The sequence below is a fragment of the Carassius auratus genome, unplaced genomic scaffold (genome assembly GCF_003368295.1).
Source record: "Carassius auratus strain Wakin unplaced genomic scaffold, ASM336829v1 scaf_tig00025999, whole genome shotgun sequence".
Lineage (NCBI taxonomy): Eukaryota > Metazoa > Chordata > Actinopteri > Cypriniformes > Cyprinidae > Carassius > Carassius auratus.
The window spans coordinates 51,987-69,618 of NW_020525475.1; the positions used below are offsets into that span (position 1 = coordinate 51,987).

General features: G+C 40.9%; 1 protein-coding gene across 4 annotated transcripts in view; it reads right to left on the bottom strand.

The window, feature by feature from the left end:
- The window catches only part of LOC113078561 (arf-GAP with SH3 domain, ANK repeat and PH domain-containing protein 2-like), a 70,987-nt gene that overhangs the window by 5,705 nt on the left and 47,650 nt on the right, over window positions 1-17,632 (bottom strand). For 2 of the 4 annotated variants that reach the window (XM_026250858.1, XM_026250857.1), the window contains exons 10-24: window positions 16,321-16,329; window positions 15,741-15,844; window positions 15,526-15,595; window positions 13,031-13,118; window positions 11,730-11,778; window positions 11,281-11,447; window positions 6,540-6,673; window positions 5,981-6,075; window positions 5,702-5,891; window positions 4,934-5,019; window positions 4,577-4,692; window positions 3,998-4,065; window positions 3,804-3,911; window positions 1,561-1,789; window positions 449-595 (exon numbers count right to left, since the gene is read on the bottom strand). In XM_026250858.1, the coding sequence (XP_026106643.1) occupies window positions 449-595; window positions 1,561-1,789; window positions 3,804-3,911; window positions 3,998-4,065; window positions 4,577-4,692; window positions 4,934-5,019; window positions 5,702-5,891; window positions 5,981-6,075; window positions 6,540-6,673; window positions 11,281-11,447; window positions 11,730-11,778; window positions 13,031-13,118; window positions 15,526-15,595; window positions 15,741-15,844; window positions 16,321-16,329 (1,660 nt within the window). The remainder of the gene's footprint in view (window positions 1-448; window positions 596-1,560; window positions 1,790-3,803; window positions 3,912-3,997; window positions 4,066-4,576; window positions 4,693-4,933; window positions 5,020-5,701; window positions 5,892-5,980; window positions 6,076-6,539; window positions 6,674-11,280; window positions 11,448-11,729; window positions 11,779-13,030; window positions 13,119-15,525; window positions 15,596-15,740; window positions 15,845-16,320; window positions 16,330-17,632) is intronic. The other 2 variants (XM_026250861.1, XM_026250860.1) reach the window with 1 other exon arrangement.

Below are 17,632 nucleotides of genomic sequence, written 5' to 3' on the forward strand. Positions count from 1 at the left end.
GTTATTTTTTTAGCCTGAATTAAGAGAACAGAAAGATGCACTAATGATCTGTAAATCCCTGAACAGATAAAAAATGAATGAAAGACAAAGAGAGTGCGTTTGTCTTGAATTTTGGGGGGAAATCAGGTATGGATCAATTTCAGCCTTTCAGCTTCAAGACCAGTGCAGACCAGAATTTCTGAAGCCTGCTACCTGCCATTTGTTCATGAATATTAATATTAACATGAATGGACAGTTAAGTATGGTCAATCAGCTAAAGACATAAGCTAATTAATATTCATGAGGTAAGACACTGCCATGTCATGACATCTCATTACAAAAAGCAGATCCAGGATCAATCAAAGCACAGTCTGTCCCTAAACTAAATCTAAACACAAAGCAGCACATGAAACAGAATCGCTGGCCAGGAGCAAAGCTTCATCCACTCATTCATCTACAGCCAACTCACGGGAAGTGGATGTGCCCCGTAAGGGGGGCGCTGGTGGATGCATGTTGGGGGGGTCAGAGGAAGATCGCTGCCTGCCGGTCAGATCTAGGGAGCCAGGCTTCCAACCGGGAGATCCCTGAGCTATTCCAGCAAGACCAGACGGCTGAACTGTGGGAAGGAGAAGAGAAGAGAAGACAGAGCAACTGATTGTCAGATTCAAACAGACTGGTCTACAGGACACCACTTGTGTTTACTAGATGATGAGAAAGCTCTGCTATGTCTCTTTTTCTGGACCCTGGAGCTGCTCCAGACCAGCAGAGCTCCGTTATGCACCCAATTTCATTAGTGTCTTTAAGAATACAGCTCATTGTGAAGTCTCTAACTGATGTTTGAGAGCAAAGTCCCAGTAGAGAGAAAAACATTAGTTCTAACGTAGTTTTTATCCGAGTTAAACTCTGACAGACAAAGTCAGAAGGTTACCAATCTTTTGTTCACTGGAATCTAGCTTATGTCTTCTTAAGAGCTGAAAGGCCTTAAAAACAGTCCTGAAAGTGTCTGAAAGAGTGCAGCTGCCCGTGACACCTGCTGCCGAGCGTTTGAGCTCAGATCGGCTCCCTGTCCAGGGACTCTGGGAGCGCTCATATAGGTCAGCATCTTCACACAGCCGTTGCTATGGAGCTTTGCAAAGCAACCGGGTGACGGTGAGAATTCAAGAACAGGTCAAATGAGAATTCTGCCGTTTTGAGACACCACATCAGGCCAAAGATACAGCAGCATATTACATTTTAAATTAAAATTAAATTAAAATTTAATTTATGCATTTAGCAGACGCTTTTATCCAAAGTGACTTCCAGTGCATTCAGGCTATCAATTTTTACCTATCTTGTGTTCCCGGGGACATTGTGGCCTATTGTGGCCTGAATGATAATCATAAAGGGTCAAACAGTCTTTCACTGACATGCTGCATTTATGTATGTTTGACTTTTTGTTGAATTTGATTAGCTTTTATATATATATATAACATCTATCTATCCATCCATCTATTTGGGTCATCCCTCAGAGGTCGTAAAATACAGAAATCACATCCCTGATTGTTTTTCTTTTCATGGTGATCTGTTTGAAAAACAAAGTACCTAAATTTCGGGGTGGTAGAGGTGGAGCAGAGGTGGAGAGGGTGACCGGTGAGTTGGTGTTGATGATGGTACCATAAGTCTCATTGTTGACAAGGTTAGGAATGAAACGCTGCTTGTCTTTGCCCACGTCTCGTATGTCTCGTGCCAGGCTAGCCGGACTGGGCTGAAGGGAATTACTACCCGGTGTGTAGCAGCTGATGGGCCTCTCGTCCCGCCGGTGAGGACTGGACTATAGGCACAAAGGTTAAATGCTGTAAGTGAGATCAGATAAACCCACTCAATATTCACAAAAATCACAACAATTATTTGCCCATAGACTGCCAATTAAAATACACTTTCAAGGTCCATAAAAGGTATGAAAAGTCATCGTCAGAATAGTCCATCTGCCATCAGACGTGCCATCTGTATTATATGAAGCGACAGGAACACTTTTTGTAAGCGCAGAAAAAACAAAAACAAAAATAACGACTTTATTCAATAATTCCTTTGTCAACAGTCTCCTCTGTGTCACTCCATATCACCGTGCTGTGGATGCTCTTCTGTGTCCTCTGCGCCACAAGGACGTGCTGTTTCTATGTCTATTTAACTTTGATTTGAAAACCCACTACCTTGGACTGGTGTTCATCTTATTTTAAGGTTATAGAACCATTTCAGCCAGTTTGGGAAACCACTCTTCTTCTGTTGTACAGTTGACGTGTGGGGTTCCTCAGGGCTCGATTTTGGGAACCCTTTTATTTTCCCTTTATTTGCTTCCGTTTGTAAAGAATTTTGATAAGCACAGTATAAATTACCATCTGATGATTCTCAAATGTATTTCCCTTTACAAAATTTGGAGCAGTCTTTGTATAACTGTTTGGCTGATGTGAAGTGTTGGTTGGCAAGCAACTTTCTCCAATTGAATGAGGACAAATCAGAGTTAATTTTTTTGATCAGAAAGGATGTGGTATGGATTCTAATGACAATCTGTTATTGCTCCCTGGGAAAAAAAAAAGTTTATCTGTGAAAAGGCTTTATTTTTGACTCAGAGCTTAAATTCGATTGCCAAATTAATGTTGTTGTAGTTTAAAAATAGTTTCTTTTTATCTTAGATATAGCTAAGTGGAAGTCTATCCTCTCTTTAAGTGATTTGGAGAAGGTTGTTCATTCCTTTGTGTCTTCTCATCTGGATTATTGCAATGCTTTGTAACTGGGTGTGAGTCAGGCTTCTCTTTCTCACCCTCAGGCTGGTTTAGAATTCAGCTGCTAGGTTTTTTATTGGTACCAAAAAGAGAGACCATATTACTCCTGTTCTGATTTCACTACATTGGTTACCAATTCGATACAGAATTCATTATAATGTGTTTTCAAATCTCTCCATGGCTTGGCACCAGAGTATGTTTCCAATTTAATTTGTTTACATCAACCTTTGAGATCTCTATGCTCTAAGGATCAACGGTGCCTGATGATTCTGATGGCATGCTTAAAATGTAGAGGAGATAGACTATGCCCCTAGACTATGGAATGAGCTTCCCCTGTCCTTAAAACATCTCCTACTCTAGGGTCTTTTAAGAGGATGTTAAAAACTTATTTATTTTATTTGGCTTTTAATGTTTTGAAATTTGTATGTATATGGATTGTATTTATAATTTTTTTTTTTTTTTTTTTCATATACAGCACTTTGGTGCCCATTGTGGTTTTTAAAAGCACTCTAGAAATAAAGTGAGTTGAAAATAAAACAGTGCATCCTTGTGGAGTGGAGGACACAGAAGAGCATACACAGCACGGTGATGTGGAGTGACACAGAGGAGACCGTTGACAAAGGAATTATTGAATAAAGTCGTTATTTTATTTTTTTTTTCGCTTACAAAAAATGTCCCAGTCGCTTCATATAACCCAGATTGCCCGTCTGATGGCAGATGGACTATTCTGACGATGTCTTTCATACTTTTCTGGACCTTGACACTATTATTTACTTGGCAGTCTATGGGACAGTCTCAAGCCTCCAGTTTTTCATCCAAAATATCTTAAATTGTGTTCCGAAGACGAACAGAGATTTTACAGCTTTGGATCGACATGGTGATTAATTAATATATTTTTATTTTGGATGAACTAACCCTTTAAGTTAATAATTTTGTATTAAATATTACACACACTACAATATCTAAACAAATTAAATTAGGAAAACTCTATAACTAAATTTCTACACCTATACATATTAGTCACAAGGCATCATTTTTCCTTGAGATTTCAGAGTTGGTGCTCACCTTCTCGTCTAGATCTTCATCACTCTCATCCAGGTCTTCATGCTGAAGTCTCCACTCGTACTCCACATGCACATGAGCGTTGAACTTTCCTGCAAGCGCTTGGTTAAGCTAAAAAAAATCAAAAAGTTCTTAGCATCTAGGCCAGTGCTCGCTCGTATTAATCTACAAGGATGTTGTATGATATGAGGGCTCACCTGTTCCTCACACTGCAGATGTTTGAGTCGCCTGGCGATGTCAAGCGGCGTCTCACCAGCTTCATTAGCTAAACACACACATAAACACATTTTAAGAGGAGGATACATTGGCTTGTTACACTTTATAAGCCTGGATGAATAAGGACAACTTGGCATTTTCCCACCACATTCTGTACTCTTGGCTTCCAGTATTCAATTTTATCTTACTGACGAGACAAAGCCAAGTCTACCCAGACAGCTTGCTTACAATAGCCACTGGCAGGGATCTGAGAGAAGAGATTCCCTGGCACAGATTCATCCTCCCACATACAACCGCTAGGTCACACATGGCTCCGTTATCTTTACTTCCCATTGTTGGTGGACAGATTTACAGAATTACAACCCCACTCCAATCAGCACACTAACTTCTCCTAGCAGTCAAAAAAAGAACACTGTGTGAAAACATCCTGAACAGTTCTACCAGACAAAACAATGAGTCTCGGAATCTTTAAAGACATCATGAAAAGGAGCCCTTCAATGTCACACCCAAACTTCCTGTTTCAACGGGGATTACGTCAGGAGATTTCATTTGCTGCATACCGATGTCTATAGAGGCTTTTCCTCTCAGTAGCAGTTTGAGACACTCGCTGTTGTCTGTCAGGCAGCAGTAATGCAGCGCTGTGCTTCCTTTAGCCGTTTGCTTATCCAGGTTTAAACTGCGGCGAGAAACAAACACAATTTGGTCTATTTAGAAAACATTAAATCTCAATCTTCCATTCCAGTCACAGCTATAACGGTCTCTTTAACCTTCAAAACCAGCACTTTTAAATAGCTCTGGTCAAGCAACAATAAAACAAATCTGTTCATTCAGATTTAGTTGTGGGGGAGCATCAGTCAGCACTTGGGTCAGCAAACAAGGGAAGGTTTCCACCCTCTGTAGGGCTGTCTGGGTCTTGCCTGTTCTGGGTGAGGAAGTCGACGATGTGAAGGGAGGTTCTGTCCACCAGTCTCACGGCCAGGTGAAGGGCTGTCTCACCTTGTTCCTACCACAGCAAACCAAACAAGAAACAAACAAACAAACAACATGGCATGTTTATACTGTTACTATTTGGTTACTATTAAGGTTTGTGCATAAGAGCTCCTCCTGTTTGAACAGACCATGATATTTTGGCGTATCGTATGTGGATTGAGCATGGTAAGCAAAGTGAATTATGACAGAAAGGATTTTTTACTGTAAATTCATAGTAAATAAGTAAGAGATCGGATTCAAACTGTGTGTTATTTATTATTTTTAATATTTTGTTTAATTTGAATGTTAAAATATGAACTAAATCTGCATTAAAAAACAATGTTAAATGTGGATTTAAATTATACCTGTTCACTTGTTTGAGTGATGTTCAAATAACAATAATTAAATTATTTATTTAATTGTTTATATAATTATTAAAAATAATTGAATGATTCATTTGAACTTCATATATATATATATATATATATATATATATATATATATATATATATATATATATATATTATTAATAACAATAATTAAATTATTAAATGATTCATTTGAGCTTCATATATATATATATATATATATATATATATATTTCTAACAATAAAATAATTTTTATTTGGACATCACTTAAAAGTATAAATTAAATCCACAAACTGAACAACTCTTATCTTATTTATAATAATGAGTTGGGGGGAAAAAAAACTCACATGACCATTGGCCAGAGGAATGGGCTCCATTAGGTCCACACCCTCAGCATAGACCTGGATGAGAGAGAAAATATCCCGAGCCTTCACAGCATCACAGAGCGTGTGCAGTTTCGACAGCACATCAGGACACTTCTTACGAGCAAATCGCTTCTCTGTGTATTTGGCCATGATGAAGTCTTTCCTCGCCTGCCTGTGCCATTATAGGGAATTAAATAAGTATAACGATGCAATATAAATTTGTATAATGATAATATAAAGTGATGACAAATTTTGGCTTACATGTCGCTGGATGGATTTGGTTTGATGACATCCTCTGCTGTCAGACAAGCTTCCATGATCTCATTAAACCCAGCATTCCCCACGTTCTTGGCCAGCTGAACACCACAACATAAACATAGATGCAAACACATGCATAAAATCAACGTTGGTGCAAAACTAATTGCATCTCACAACTCTGAAGTACCAACAAAAAGACATTTATTCAGGGTCCATTTGATCTATTTTGCTACTTCATAATATCCATAATCAGCCTAACAATGTATCTTTGGCATTTAATCAGAGAAGCGAGCCTTTCTCACTGTGGCTAACAGTTCTGGAGTCTTGTGTAATTGCTTTAATGATCCTAAATTGTTGGCCAAATATGCTCTGGGCTGAAATCATGCGTGTGGAATGGCTCCCAAAGAGCCCAAGTGATTTGAGGGAAGCCTATAAAAATTTCAAGCATGAAAGCTGAATCAAAAGTGCAAAGCAAATAAATAAACTCAATATGAGGCTTACAGCAGCAGTGCTGGGGAATCTGGGGAGCTGCACCCTGTGAAATCAAGGATCAAACACTAACCAAGAGCTCTGAGGTGCTGAGAACATCTAGTGTTAGTGACTGAATTCTGGAGTAGTGCACGCCCAACTCTCGGTGGATCCCTGAACATTCGATACACGTCAGGATGCCCAGGTTGGTAGAGAGCCATGTGGGGCCTGAGGAAGAAGAAGAGAGAAAAAAATGCTTGAACAACTTTAACAGAGGCTGTCAATCAAGAATGTGTAACATATTACAAAAGATGAAACAGCTTGTCCTCAATTCCACAATATAGAGTTTTATGATCAATTAGGCAGATTACTGGAGATAACAGTTAGTGCATGTGCTCAAAAATTTGAATCAAGCTTGCAAAGTTTCTTAATCCTAAAAAATATTTTGGTAAGAAGTAACAAGAAAATCTAAAAAATAAAATAAAATACAGTATATAATAATATTTCCACAATATTTTCCACTTTGCCACAGTCCATTTTAAATGAGCCTTGGTCCAGAGAAAACGCCTGCGCGTCTGGATCATGTTTAGATATGTCTTTTTTTTTTACCTATAGAGTTTTAGCCAACAACGGTGAATGGCGCGGTGGATTGTGTTCACCGACAATGTTTTCTGGAAGTATTCCTGATCCCATGTTGTGATTTCCATTACTGTAGCATTCCTGTATGTGATGCAGGGCCGTCTAAGGGCCCGGAGATCACGGGCATCCAATATGGTTTTCCGGCCTTGACCCTTACGCACAGAGATTGTTCCAGATTCTCTGAATCTTTGAAAGATATTATGCAATGTAGATGATGATAACTTCAAACTCTTTGCAGTTTTTCTCTGAGAAACTCCTTTCTGATATTGCTCCACTATTTTTCATAGCAGCATTGGGGGAATTGGTGATCCTCTGCCCATCTTGACTTCTGAGAGACACTGCCACTATGAGAGGCTCTTTTTATACCCAATCATGTTGCCAATTGACCTAATAAATTGCTAATTGGTCCTCCAGCTGTTCCTTACATGCACATTTAACTTTTTCGGCCTCTTATTGCTACCCGTCCCAACTTTTTTGGAATGTGTAGCTCTCATGAAATCCAAAATGAGCCAATATTTGGCATGACATTTCAAAATGTCTTACTTTCAACATTTGATATTTTATCTATAGTCTATTGTGAATAAAATATAAGTTTATGAGATTTGTAAATTATTCAGTATCCCAACTTTTTTGGAATCGGGTTTGTATTAATAAATTATATGTTGGTATAATAACTGTAAAAGATGGAGGAGATGACGACAGCCTTCATGTGGCCCCCTCCGTGAGTAGCAAGAAATGGTGCAAGACCAGCTTGCGAAACTAATGTCGCCAACCAGTCATCATCTAGCTGGCAGACCGAGGTGCAAGAGACCGAAGGGACATGGTGCGTCCATGTCAGGACGAGTGACCATCCCGACCATCGAGTACCAAGGTCTGTCGGTGTTCCAACTTAATGTAGAGGGCCTTACCACCGCCAAAATGGAAGTCATCTACCACCTCGCTGACTCCCACAAAGTAGCAGCCGTCCTCCTCCAGGAGACACACCGTGACAGTGATAACATCCTCAAGCTGCCCGGTTTCCAGCTTGCTGGGTCTACCCACAGCAAACAGCACGGACTTGCAACCTTTGTAAGGAACAACCTTAGTTGGACAGCCACTGGCCAATCTCCACCAGGCTCGAGTATCGAATGGCTGTCCACTAAGGTGCAGACCACAACGGTTGTCAATGTCTACAAGCCCCCACCATCAATGCTGACCATGGCATCACTTCCACCGGCACCTGCACCCGCCATCTATGCAGGGGACTTTAACTGCCAACACATAGATTGGGGTTACAGCCATACTACACCAAATGGAGAGATATTAAGCCAATGGGCCTCCAGTGCCAATGCGTTGCTGCTGTTCGACCCCAAAGAACCTCCAAGCTTCTTTTCAGCACACTGGAATACCCACACCAACCCGGACCTGGCTTTCGTTGTGTGGCACACGGCTCAAAAGCCAGAGAGACGTGTCCTGGATAGATTCCCCCGCTCACACCACCGACCGTCCATCATAAAGGTCCCATCCCTGGTGCAGCCAGTTGTAAGGAAACCCGTCAGGAGATGGAACTTTCGTAAGGCAAATTGGCAGTCATTCACTGAGGAGACAGAAAAAGCATCATTCTGTCTCCCAGATCCAGACAACGCTGATGTGGATGCTGGGTATGCAGCTTACTGCAGAGTACTCCTTGGGGCAGCAAGGAAAACCATCCCCCGTGGCTTTAACACAAATTACATCCCGGGCTGGGATGGAGAATGCAGCCACCTCCTGCATGTCCACCAGCAGGCAAGCTCCAGGAAGGAAGTTGAAGAATCTGCAACGGTACTTCTGCAGAAGCTAGATGCCACCCGTAGGTCAAGGTGGATAGAAGTAGTTCAGTCAATTGACTTCACCCACTCAGCCACTGGCGGACAATAAACCAGCTGACAGGTAGAACACCATCGACCTCCCGGTGCCCAATAACAGCAAATGCCATTGCATCCCAGCTCCTTAAGAACAGCTGTTTCCCTGATGCTGATAAGAACTTTGCCCGCACAATATCACACCAGGTGACTTCCCTGTATAGAGCAGCTAGTGTGGACGCCAACTTGTCAGGGGAATTTACAACAGCTGAACTCCAGACTGCCTTGAGTAAGACCAAACAAGGGAAAGCACCAGGCCATGATTATATCCACCCTGAGTTTGTGACTCACCAGAGTGTAAGAACATCTGTATGGCTCTGCTCATTCTACTCGACATGCCTTCGGAGGTCCAAGCTCCCGAAGATATGGCGCCGCGCTGCTGTTATAGCCCTTCCAAAACCAAACAAGCCTGCGGAAGACCCCAAATCCTACCGACCCATCTCACTGCTCTGTGTTCCATTCAAAACCCTGGAGAGGCTGATCTATAATCGTATCGAGCCAATAGTGGACCCTCAACTCCCACGGGAACAAGCTGGCTTCCGGCGCGGTCGGTCAACGGTTGACCAGGTGACACTGCTCACCCAAGACATTGAGGACAGCTTTCAGGAAAAACAGAAGGCTGGAGTAGTGCTGCTTGATCTTACAGCCGCTTACGATACAGTTTGGCACCGCGGACTCCACCTAAAGCTACTAAAGATCATTCCCGACCGGCACATGGTGAAGTTCATCATTGAGATGGTGACGAACCGCAGCTTCACCTTAAAGACAAGTGACGGTCAATGCAGCAGGCTTAGAAGGCTGAGGAATGGTGTTCCGCAGGGATCTGTCCTTGCACCGATGTTATTCAATATCTACATCCATGACTTACCGGAAACAACATCCCGGAAATATGGTTACACTGACGACCTGGCCATTATGATGAGACAACAAACATGGGAGCAGATACAGGCCAGCCTAAACCAGGACATGGACACCTTGGCAGCCTACCTCCGTGAGTGGCGTTTACAGCTCAGCATCGGCAAGACAGTTGTAGCAGCTTACCACCTGAACAACAGTGAGGCCAGACGGGAACTGGACATATTCGTTAATAACAAGCGTCTTGAGTTCCAGCAAGCCCCACGGTATCTTGGCGTACGCCTGGATAGATCTCTAACATTCAAACAACACCTTGAAGAAGTGACGGCCAAAGTGTCATCAAGGGTGGCAATAATTCGACGTCTCGCTGGTACTAGCTGGGGTGCAACTGCCAAGGTGCTTCGAATATCAACAGTAGCTCTCGTCTTCTCCACAGCTGAATACTGTGCCCCCAGCCTGGTGCAGAAGCCCACACGCCAGGAAAGTCGACACTGCCATAAACACCGCCCTTCGGACTATAACTGGCTGCCTGAATTCTACCCCTGTCTACCATCTGCCAACACTAGCAGGAATTTGCCCCGGCCGGCCTCCGACGAGAGGCTGCTACCCTCGCTCTTGCAGGGAAATCCCAAAGATGCAACTGGCATATCCTGCACAATACCACCACAACAGCACTGCCTCCTCATAGACTGAAGTCCCGCCACCCGTACAACAAGGCGGCACAAGACCTGCTCAGGTCCATCCCTGAGGACCTGTCTACAGAGGCATGGCTCGCGGCAGCTTGGAAGCAGGAGTGGGAGTCAGCAGGACCCTCACGAATCCACCGTTACATCTTTGACCCTGGAGGCGGTCTTGAAGGAGAGGATCTGCCATGTCGGCAATGGACTCTGCTAAACCGCCTGCGAACTGGGGTGGGACGTTACAAAGCATCGATGAGGAAGTGGGGCCTGGAGGACAGAGCAGTGTGTGAGTGTGGGGAGCCAGAGCAGACTGCTGAGCACATAATCACCACCTGTCCACTGTATAAACCACCTTCGGAGGCCGGCCTCTTCGACGTGGGACCTGAGATGAGAACGTGGCTGAGTTCTACTGAGCTGGACATTTGATGACGACACACGAAAGAAGAAGAAGAACTGTAAAACATTTATTAGTAAATGTTATTTTTGTATAATTATTGTAAAACATTATTATATTTAATAAATTCAATAATAATAGTAATCATAATAATAATAATAATAATAATAATAATAATACATGTCTGTTGATTTTTTGGCATGCTGGGTCATGTCTTGTCACTTAACAAGTACCTGACTGGTCCAAAGAGAGCAGTCTATGCAAATCCAAGCCTTTTAACCAAGTTCCTTTACTACCAGCTTCCACATTGTTCTTCCTGTGAACATTCAAAACAGCCCCCTCCTCCCTCTTCCTTCTCCACTTCCTGTCGGTTTCCAGGTCACTCACCGGGAGCTCCGCAGTCACAGCAGACATCGTTTCCCGCCATCCGCTTGACCTCACCCAGGATGGCCTTGGTCAGCTCCTGCACAATGTTGTTCTCGCCAACATGCTGGTCACCCTTAAACGCGTTGTTGAGCGCCTCCTCCTTACTGTTCTGCAGCACTGAGATCCATCTGAGAGATCATGAGGATTAAGAAACAGAGATCAGGGATTCTATTCTAATCAAGGCTGGGGTAGATACTTTGAAACTGAAGCAGTTCAACTACAGTCCCAAAACAGCAGTTCACTACACTTTAAGCATGTTATTAAATTAAAGTTATTAAAGAGGAAACCATTTATTTTATTACAAAACAAGAAGTGAAATGCTTTGCAATGAGTTTAAGGAACAAACAAATGATCCCTATGACAGGTTTCCTTTGAAAACAGAACAGGGACGATCAGACACACACGCTTACATTTGACACTCTGGCTCATCCTCTGCCTGGAAATGATATGTTCTGTCATCTAAGAGTGATAGAAGAACAGAAAGACCGTGTTAGATCTTGGAGAAAACAAGCAAACCTTTGACAATAATAGATCTGTTCAGAGCTCTGTGTTTTCTGGACGACTGAAGGCTGGAATATACTCCACAACTTTGAAATCTGAAAGCAGTAGACATCATACACTTACGGACCGGGCATCATAAACTAAGCAACTGAGGATCACACACTAACAGACTTACAAGTCGGAATCTGTGCCCACTGGCTATGACTTTCAAAAACTAGCGTTGACTCCAAAAAGCAGATACGGACCAAATATTGTTATATTTCGGTCTCAAAATTGTGACATCTTCATTTCCTTTATTACCCGACGCACTACATACAGACAGTGCTTCATAATAAATGCTGTCATCCTGGCAACTTTGATCCAACTTACCTTGCTTTTATATTCATTTATAATTTGTCTTATGGAACGAACCACAAATAATTTGTTATTTTATTATTAATACATACTATTATAGCATTTGAAGTATTTGAAATTAGAATTATATAATTATTATATATAAAGAAATTTTTTTTTTTATATATTTTCTATCTGAGTTTAAGTTTTCCATCTAATATTTATCTCTTTATTTCACCTGAAAATGGTAATAAGGGTTTCAGTTGAGTTAACAATAACACCATTGAGAGTCTGAGGAATAAAGTTCTGCTTGTTCACCGCAGGGAACACTTGCGCTTCCCTCACAAGAGTGACACTGTGGCAATCTATTTGGAATGAGGAAGACTGGAAAAAACATCAGAAGCCAAGATAAGCTCAAATACTCCCACTCATGGAGTGGACACGTAAAACTGAATTTGTTTTTCTCTCTGGCATTAGCTCCCTGTGGTAAGATGACATGCTAAAGGAAGCACAGGAGCATAGGAGAAAATCCCTCAGACATTACTTCCTCACAGATAACAACAACAACACCACCATTACTGTTACACTCGAACTCTACAAGCTACAGAACTGCAAGGCTCTACTGTACACTGTATACAGTTTTAATGATTTTTATCAGATAATTTAAAAGATCAAAAAATAGACTTTCAATTGGCTGATTTTGGATCTCAGTTGAATTTCTTTCTCCTACTTTGATCTGTACTGCTCCTTTAAATTTTTTGCTCTCAATGTTCTCAGTTACGTCTTTAGCAGCCAGGCTTTAATTAAGTTTTACAGAGCTCCCATATCAGATTTATTAATGCGTGTGTGGAGTAACGGCGACGGGGTGTAACCGTACGGGAGATGAGGTCGAAGCTTTTCTTCTCCTCTGGGTTGTGCTTCACCTGACAGGTGAGAAGATTGAGTTTGGCAGGAGGTCTGTTAGCCTGCGACACAGTGAGAGAGAATAGAATGGTTATGCTCATCTCAACACAATCCTAATACAGTGATTTAATATCGGAACTTAGAAACCCACAAAACCTATCAAAATTCAGGCCATATTTCTCTGGTTTTGAGTTTACTGACTTTAACATAATTTTTTTAATCATTATAACACAGCATTTATTTTACACTTTTATAGTAATGAAAATCTAACAAGAATAATTAAATGAAAATCATGTCTCAAAAAAAAAAAAACGAATTGTCCTCAAACAGGATTAATTTTCATTTCATATATTCATATATTTTCTTTTTCTAATTGTCTTCATGAGATCCCTTTCAAAAAGACCTTTATAAATCCCTTCATAAATGTGTCTGGCTCTCTTTTTCCGTACATACTGTATATTCTACACTGACGCTGTAAAGCTGACGACATTGAGAATCAGACACAGCAAGAACTTCCTGAACTTGTGCTCCAGCACAAGGTGTAACAAAAGCCACTGCTGAACTGCTCTTTTATTCGACACTTCCTGTTATCCTCTCACTAGTTGTCTTGGTGACAAGGAAAGTTTTCACTTCCCAACAACACTGAGGCCAAAGGAAATGCCTCTGGAAAAGACAGTACAATGACTAATGATGTTCACTGAGGGGCTCGGCTTGAAGACTGAAAGCCTATTGAAGTAGCACTGCACTAATGAGGAAACTGTGTCATTTATCAGAGATAAGTGTATTGCAGGTGCTGTGGCTGGTCCCTTTTTAATCCATTTCTTTATTTATTTTCTATTTTTATTAGGGCTATCAAATGATTACAATTTTTAATCAAATTAATCAGAATTTTCAGTGGATTAATCATGATTAATCACTATTTGCAATTACACCTGAATCGTAACCATTTTTTTCTGAAATGCATACCAAAAGATAAATAACAGGACACAGATACATCATTTTCATGTATTGTTTCAACATGTGGTTCTTTTTTTCTGAATTTCAAAAGTTTAACATTTACTTAGATCAAATTTACCTGAGCACTATATCAAACCATGCCATTTAACTACAGATAGTGTAAGATAGTGTAAGATTTTTAGGTGAACCAGTGGTTAAATATAGCCACATATCTATGAAATTATGAAATTATGCATAGAGAAATTTGAAAGAATGAACTCAGAAACACAAACATGCGCCACAATCACATAAGCAGCACTCTGGGCACTCTTGTTTTTGGGAGGTGTTCATTTGCTCTGCCACAATACTTTAGGATCGACATTTTCACGTTCTGAAGGCTTCAAGTGCCAGTAAAACCAAGTAAAAATGCATATGCTTTTCCAAACAGCTGTAATTTTCGCTGCATTGCATGTAGGCGTTCTGCGCATGCGCAGTGTGAAACACAGGACGCTATAACACAGTGATCCTCAAATCTGGCTCGCGAGATCCACTTTCCTGCGAAGTTTAGCTCTAACCCTAATCAAACACGCATGAGTTTGCTAATCAGTGTCTTTAAGATCATTAGTAAATCACAGGCAGGTGTGTTTAATTGGAGTCTGAGCTAAACTCTGCAAGAAACTGGATCTCGCGAGCCAGATTTGAGGATCACTGCTATAACAGGAAGAAGAAGCTTCAGCGTATCAACTACCAAAGTCGTCTCTGTTTATCGAGCTTGGCACGAATGTGTTTGAGAGTAACTGGGGTAAAACCTTAAGCTTCTTCGGTGTTTTCGTTGTGGCGCTCGCCGCTGTTTTTTACTATCTTGAGAATTCAGAGATCGACGAGACTTTCCTGACCTGCATAATTTGTCACACTGCACATCCGTGAAATGCGTTTAAAAAATTGACGTAATTAACGACAAACAACTAATTAACGTTGTTAACGCGCTATTTTTGACAGCCCTAATTTTTATATCACCTTTTTAGCCTTTACAAATCCACTTAAGTGCGCCTATCTATAGATATATATATATACACAGATATATATATACTGGGGGCATTGATGGCGCAGTGGATAAGACACATGCCTTTGGTATGAGAGACCCAGGTTCGAATCCACTGTGGGACACCAATGGGTCCCTGAGCAAGACAATTAACCCCTAGTTGCTCGCTCCAGAGGCGTGCGACCTCTGACATATATAGCCTCTGACATATATAGCAATTGTAAGTCGCTTTGGATAAAAGCGTCAGCTAAATTAATAATGTAATGTAATCTAATGTATTCTCATGCAAAAAAAAAAAAAAAAAAACACTTCTCTTAATACTTCAGTATTAGTAGCATTAATATGGATCCCTTTACTATCAAAATGGCAAGTTACACTACAGGACACTGCTGTTACTGCTCCACCTGACATTACTATACGTAACCACCGGACATTTCAACTACCTATAGGTTAGTGAGCCTGAAAACTGCCTAATCAGGCAGGTTACGTACCGTCCCGTGCGAGATGGTCAAATAACCATTCTTCACTGTGCACTTTCTCTTCTGCCACACTTTCCGTAGCCTGAGGAAGTACGTAGGAAACAGTTAAAGTCACATTAATGACTATTTAAGCATTAAATACATGATAAATTATGCAGGACATACTTTAGTCACTATAACAAACATTCACTGTATGGCATTTTAACATGATGTCAAAATATGATTACCCATCACTCTTCTTGTAAAGATTCCCGCTGCGCTCCGTCCCATGCTCTTTGTTGCCCTGGGGCTGGTGCAGACTGTAGGTGGCGCTCTGTCTCACCTGTGAGTCCTATGAGGAGAGAACAGATATGTAAATGTATATTGGCTGTGCACACAGCAGCAGTGAAGCACTGGCACATCAGCAGTCAGAGGAAGTAAAAAGCAGTGTTTTTGTATGTTGTCACTCCAGTGAGGAAATGGGAGCAGTGGGTTTCAAGCGTCCCCAGGGAGCTGAGCTCATTTGGAAACACACTGCTTTGGAACACAAGGCTCTGAGCCAGTAATGAGAACGCTGCCATTTTAGTAATAATGTTTTGAGTTGGACGAAAGCCAAAATGGGCTGTATTTAGTCTGTGTGTGCTATATAAAGCTCGGCTTAAATATAGACACACATCACTCAGGGTTGGATAAAAGGCATCAGCCGCAACATTGTATGAACTGCACTCAGAGCCTAAAAAACTGAATTAATCTGCATCACGTTTTATAATCAATTCCAGGAAAAGGCAAATGCAAAATTATGATCATGTATACCAAGTAGACACTTACTCTCCTAGACTTTGTTGCCAAAGGACGGTAGCATTAAAGAAGAGAAAAGAGCATTTTTCAGACAGTTTACAAAAAAAACAGTTCGCACTCTAGAACAACATTGCTATACATTGTAAGAATGCATCGAACTCAAAACATTGTGTGACATCAATAGACAGTTATTTTTGTGTTATGGTTAATGAATAAAAAAAAACTAAATCCAGAGTATGCAGCTAGGCATGAGAAAAAATGTGTCAGTACCATGCAAATAAGTATATGATGTCTACGGAAAAAAAGCCCATGGTGCATACTAGAAAATAAATAAGTTAATAACTGTGGCTGAAACCAATATGATCAGATATGTTGTGTACACTCTTATAGTAAGCAAGGTAAAATATGGGTCAAAACCAATATGATCACAGATATATTGTGCACAGTAAACAGGGCTGTTGATTAAATAAAACAGGAAGATGGGCAAAAAAATAAAAAAAACACACAAATAAATGAATGAATACATTGTCTGAAACTGCTGTGATCAGATATACTGTATTGTGCGCGTTTATAAAGAGCAAAGATGTTTAACCCAGTAGTGTAATCAGATGGCGAGACAAATATAAATGTACTTGTTCACGTGGTGTTAAGATGATTATTAATTATTTGCATTTAGATTAAATGTGTGTAATCTCTTAATGTCTGAAAAAAACAAAAACAACAAATTACTGTATTTTTCGGACTATTAGTCGCACCTTAGTATAAGTCGCATCAGTCCAAAAATACGTCATGATGAGGAAAAAAACATATAAGTCGCCCTGGAGTATAAGTCGCATTTATTTAGAACCAAGAACCAAGAGAAAACATTACCATCTACAGCCACGAGAGGGCGCTCTATGTTTTCAGTCTAGACTACAGGAGCACTGAGCAGCATAGAGCGCCCTCTTGCGGCTGTAGAGGGTAATGTTTTCTCTTGGTTCATTTCTCTTGGTTCATTTCTCTTGGTTCATGTCAAATAAATTTGGATAAATAAGTCGCACCTGACTATAAGTCGCAGGACCAGCCAAACTATAAAAAAAAGTGTGACTTATAGTCCGGAAAATACAGTAATTCAACCATTTGTCTCCTCTGTGTCCCTCTCCGCATCACCTTGTTTTCTTCACGTACAAAAAGCATTCTTGTCTCTTCATGTTACAGTTGAAACACTGATGGCAGATGGACTACTCTGACAATGCTTTTCATACTTTTCTGGACCTTGACAGTGTATTTTACTTGGCAGTCTATGGGACAGTCACAAGCCTCCTGGTTTTCATCCAAAATATTTTCAATTGTGTTCCGGAGA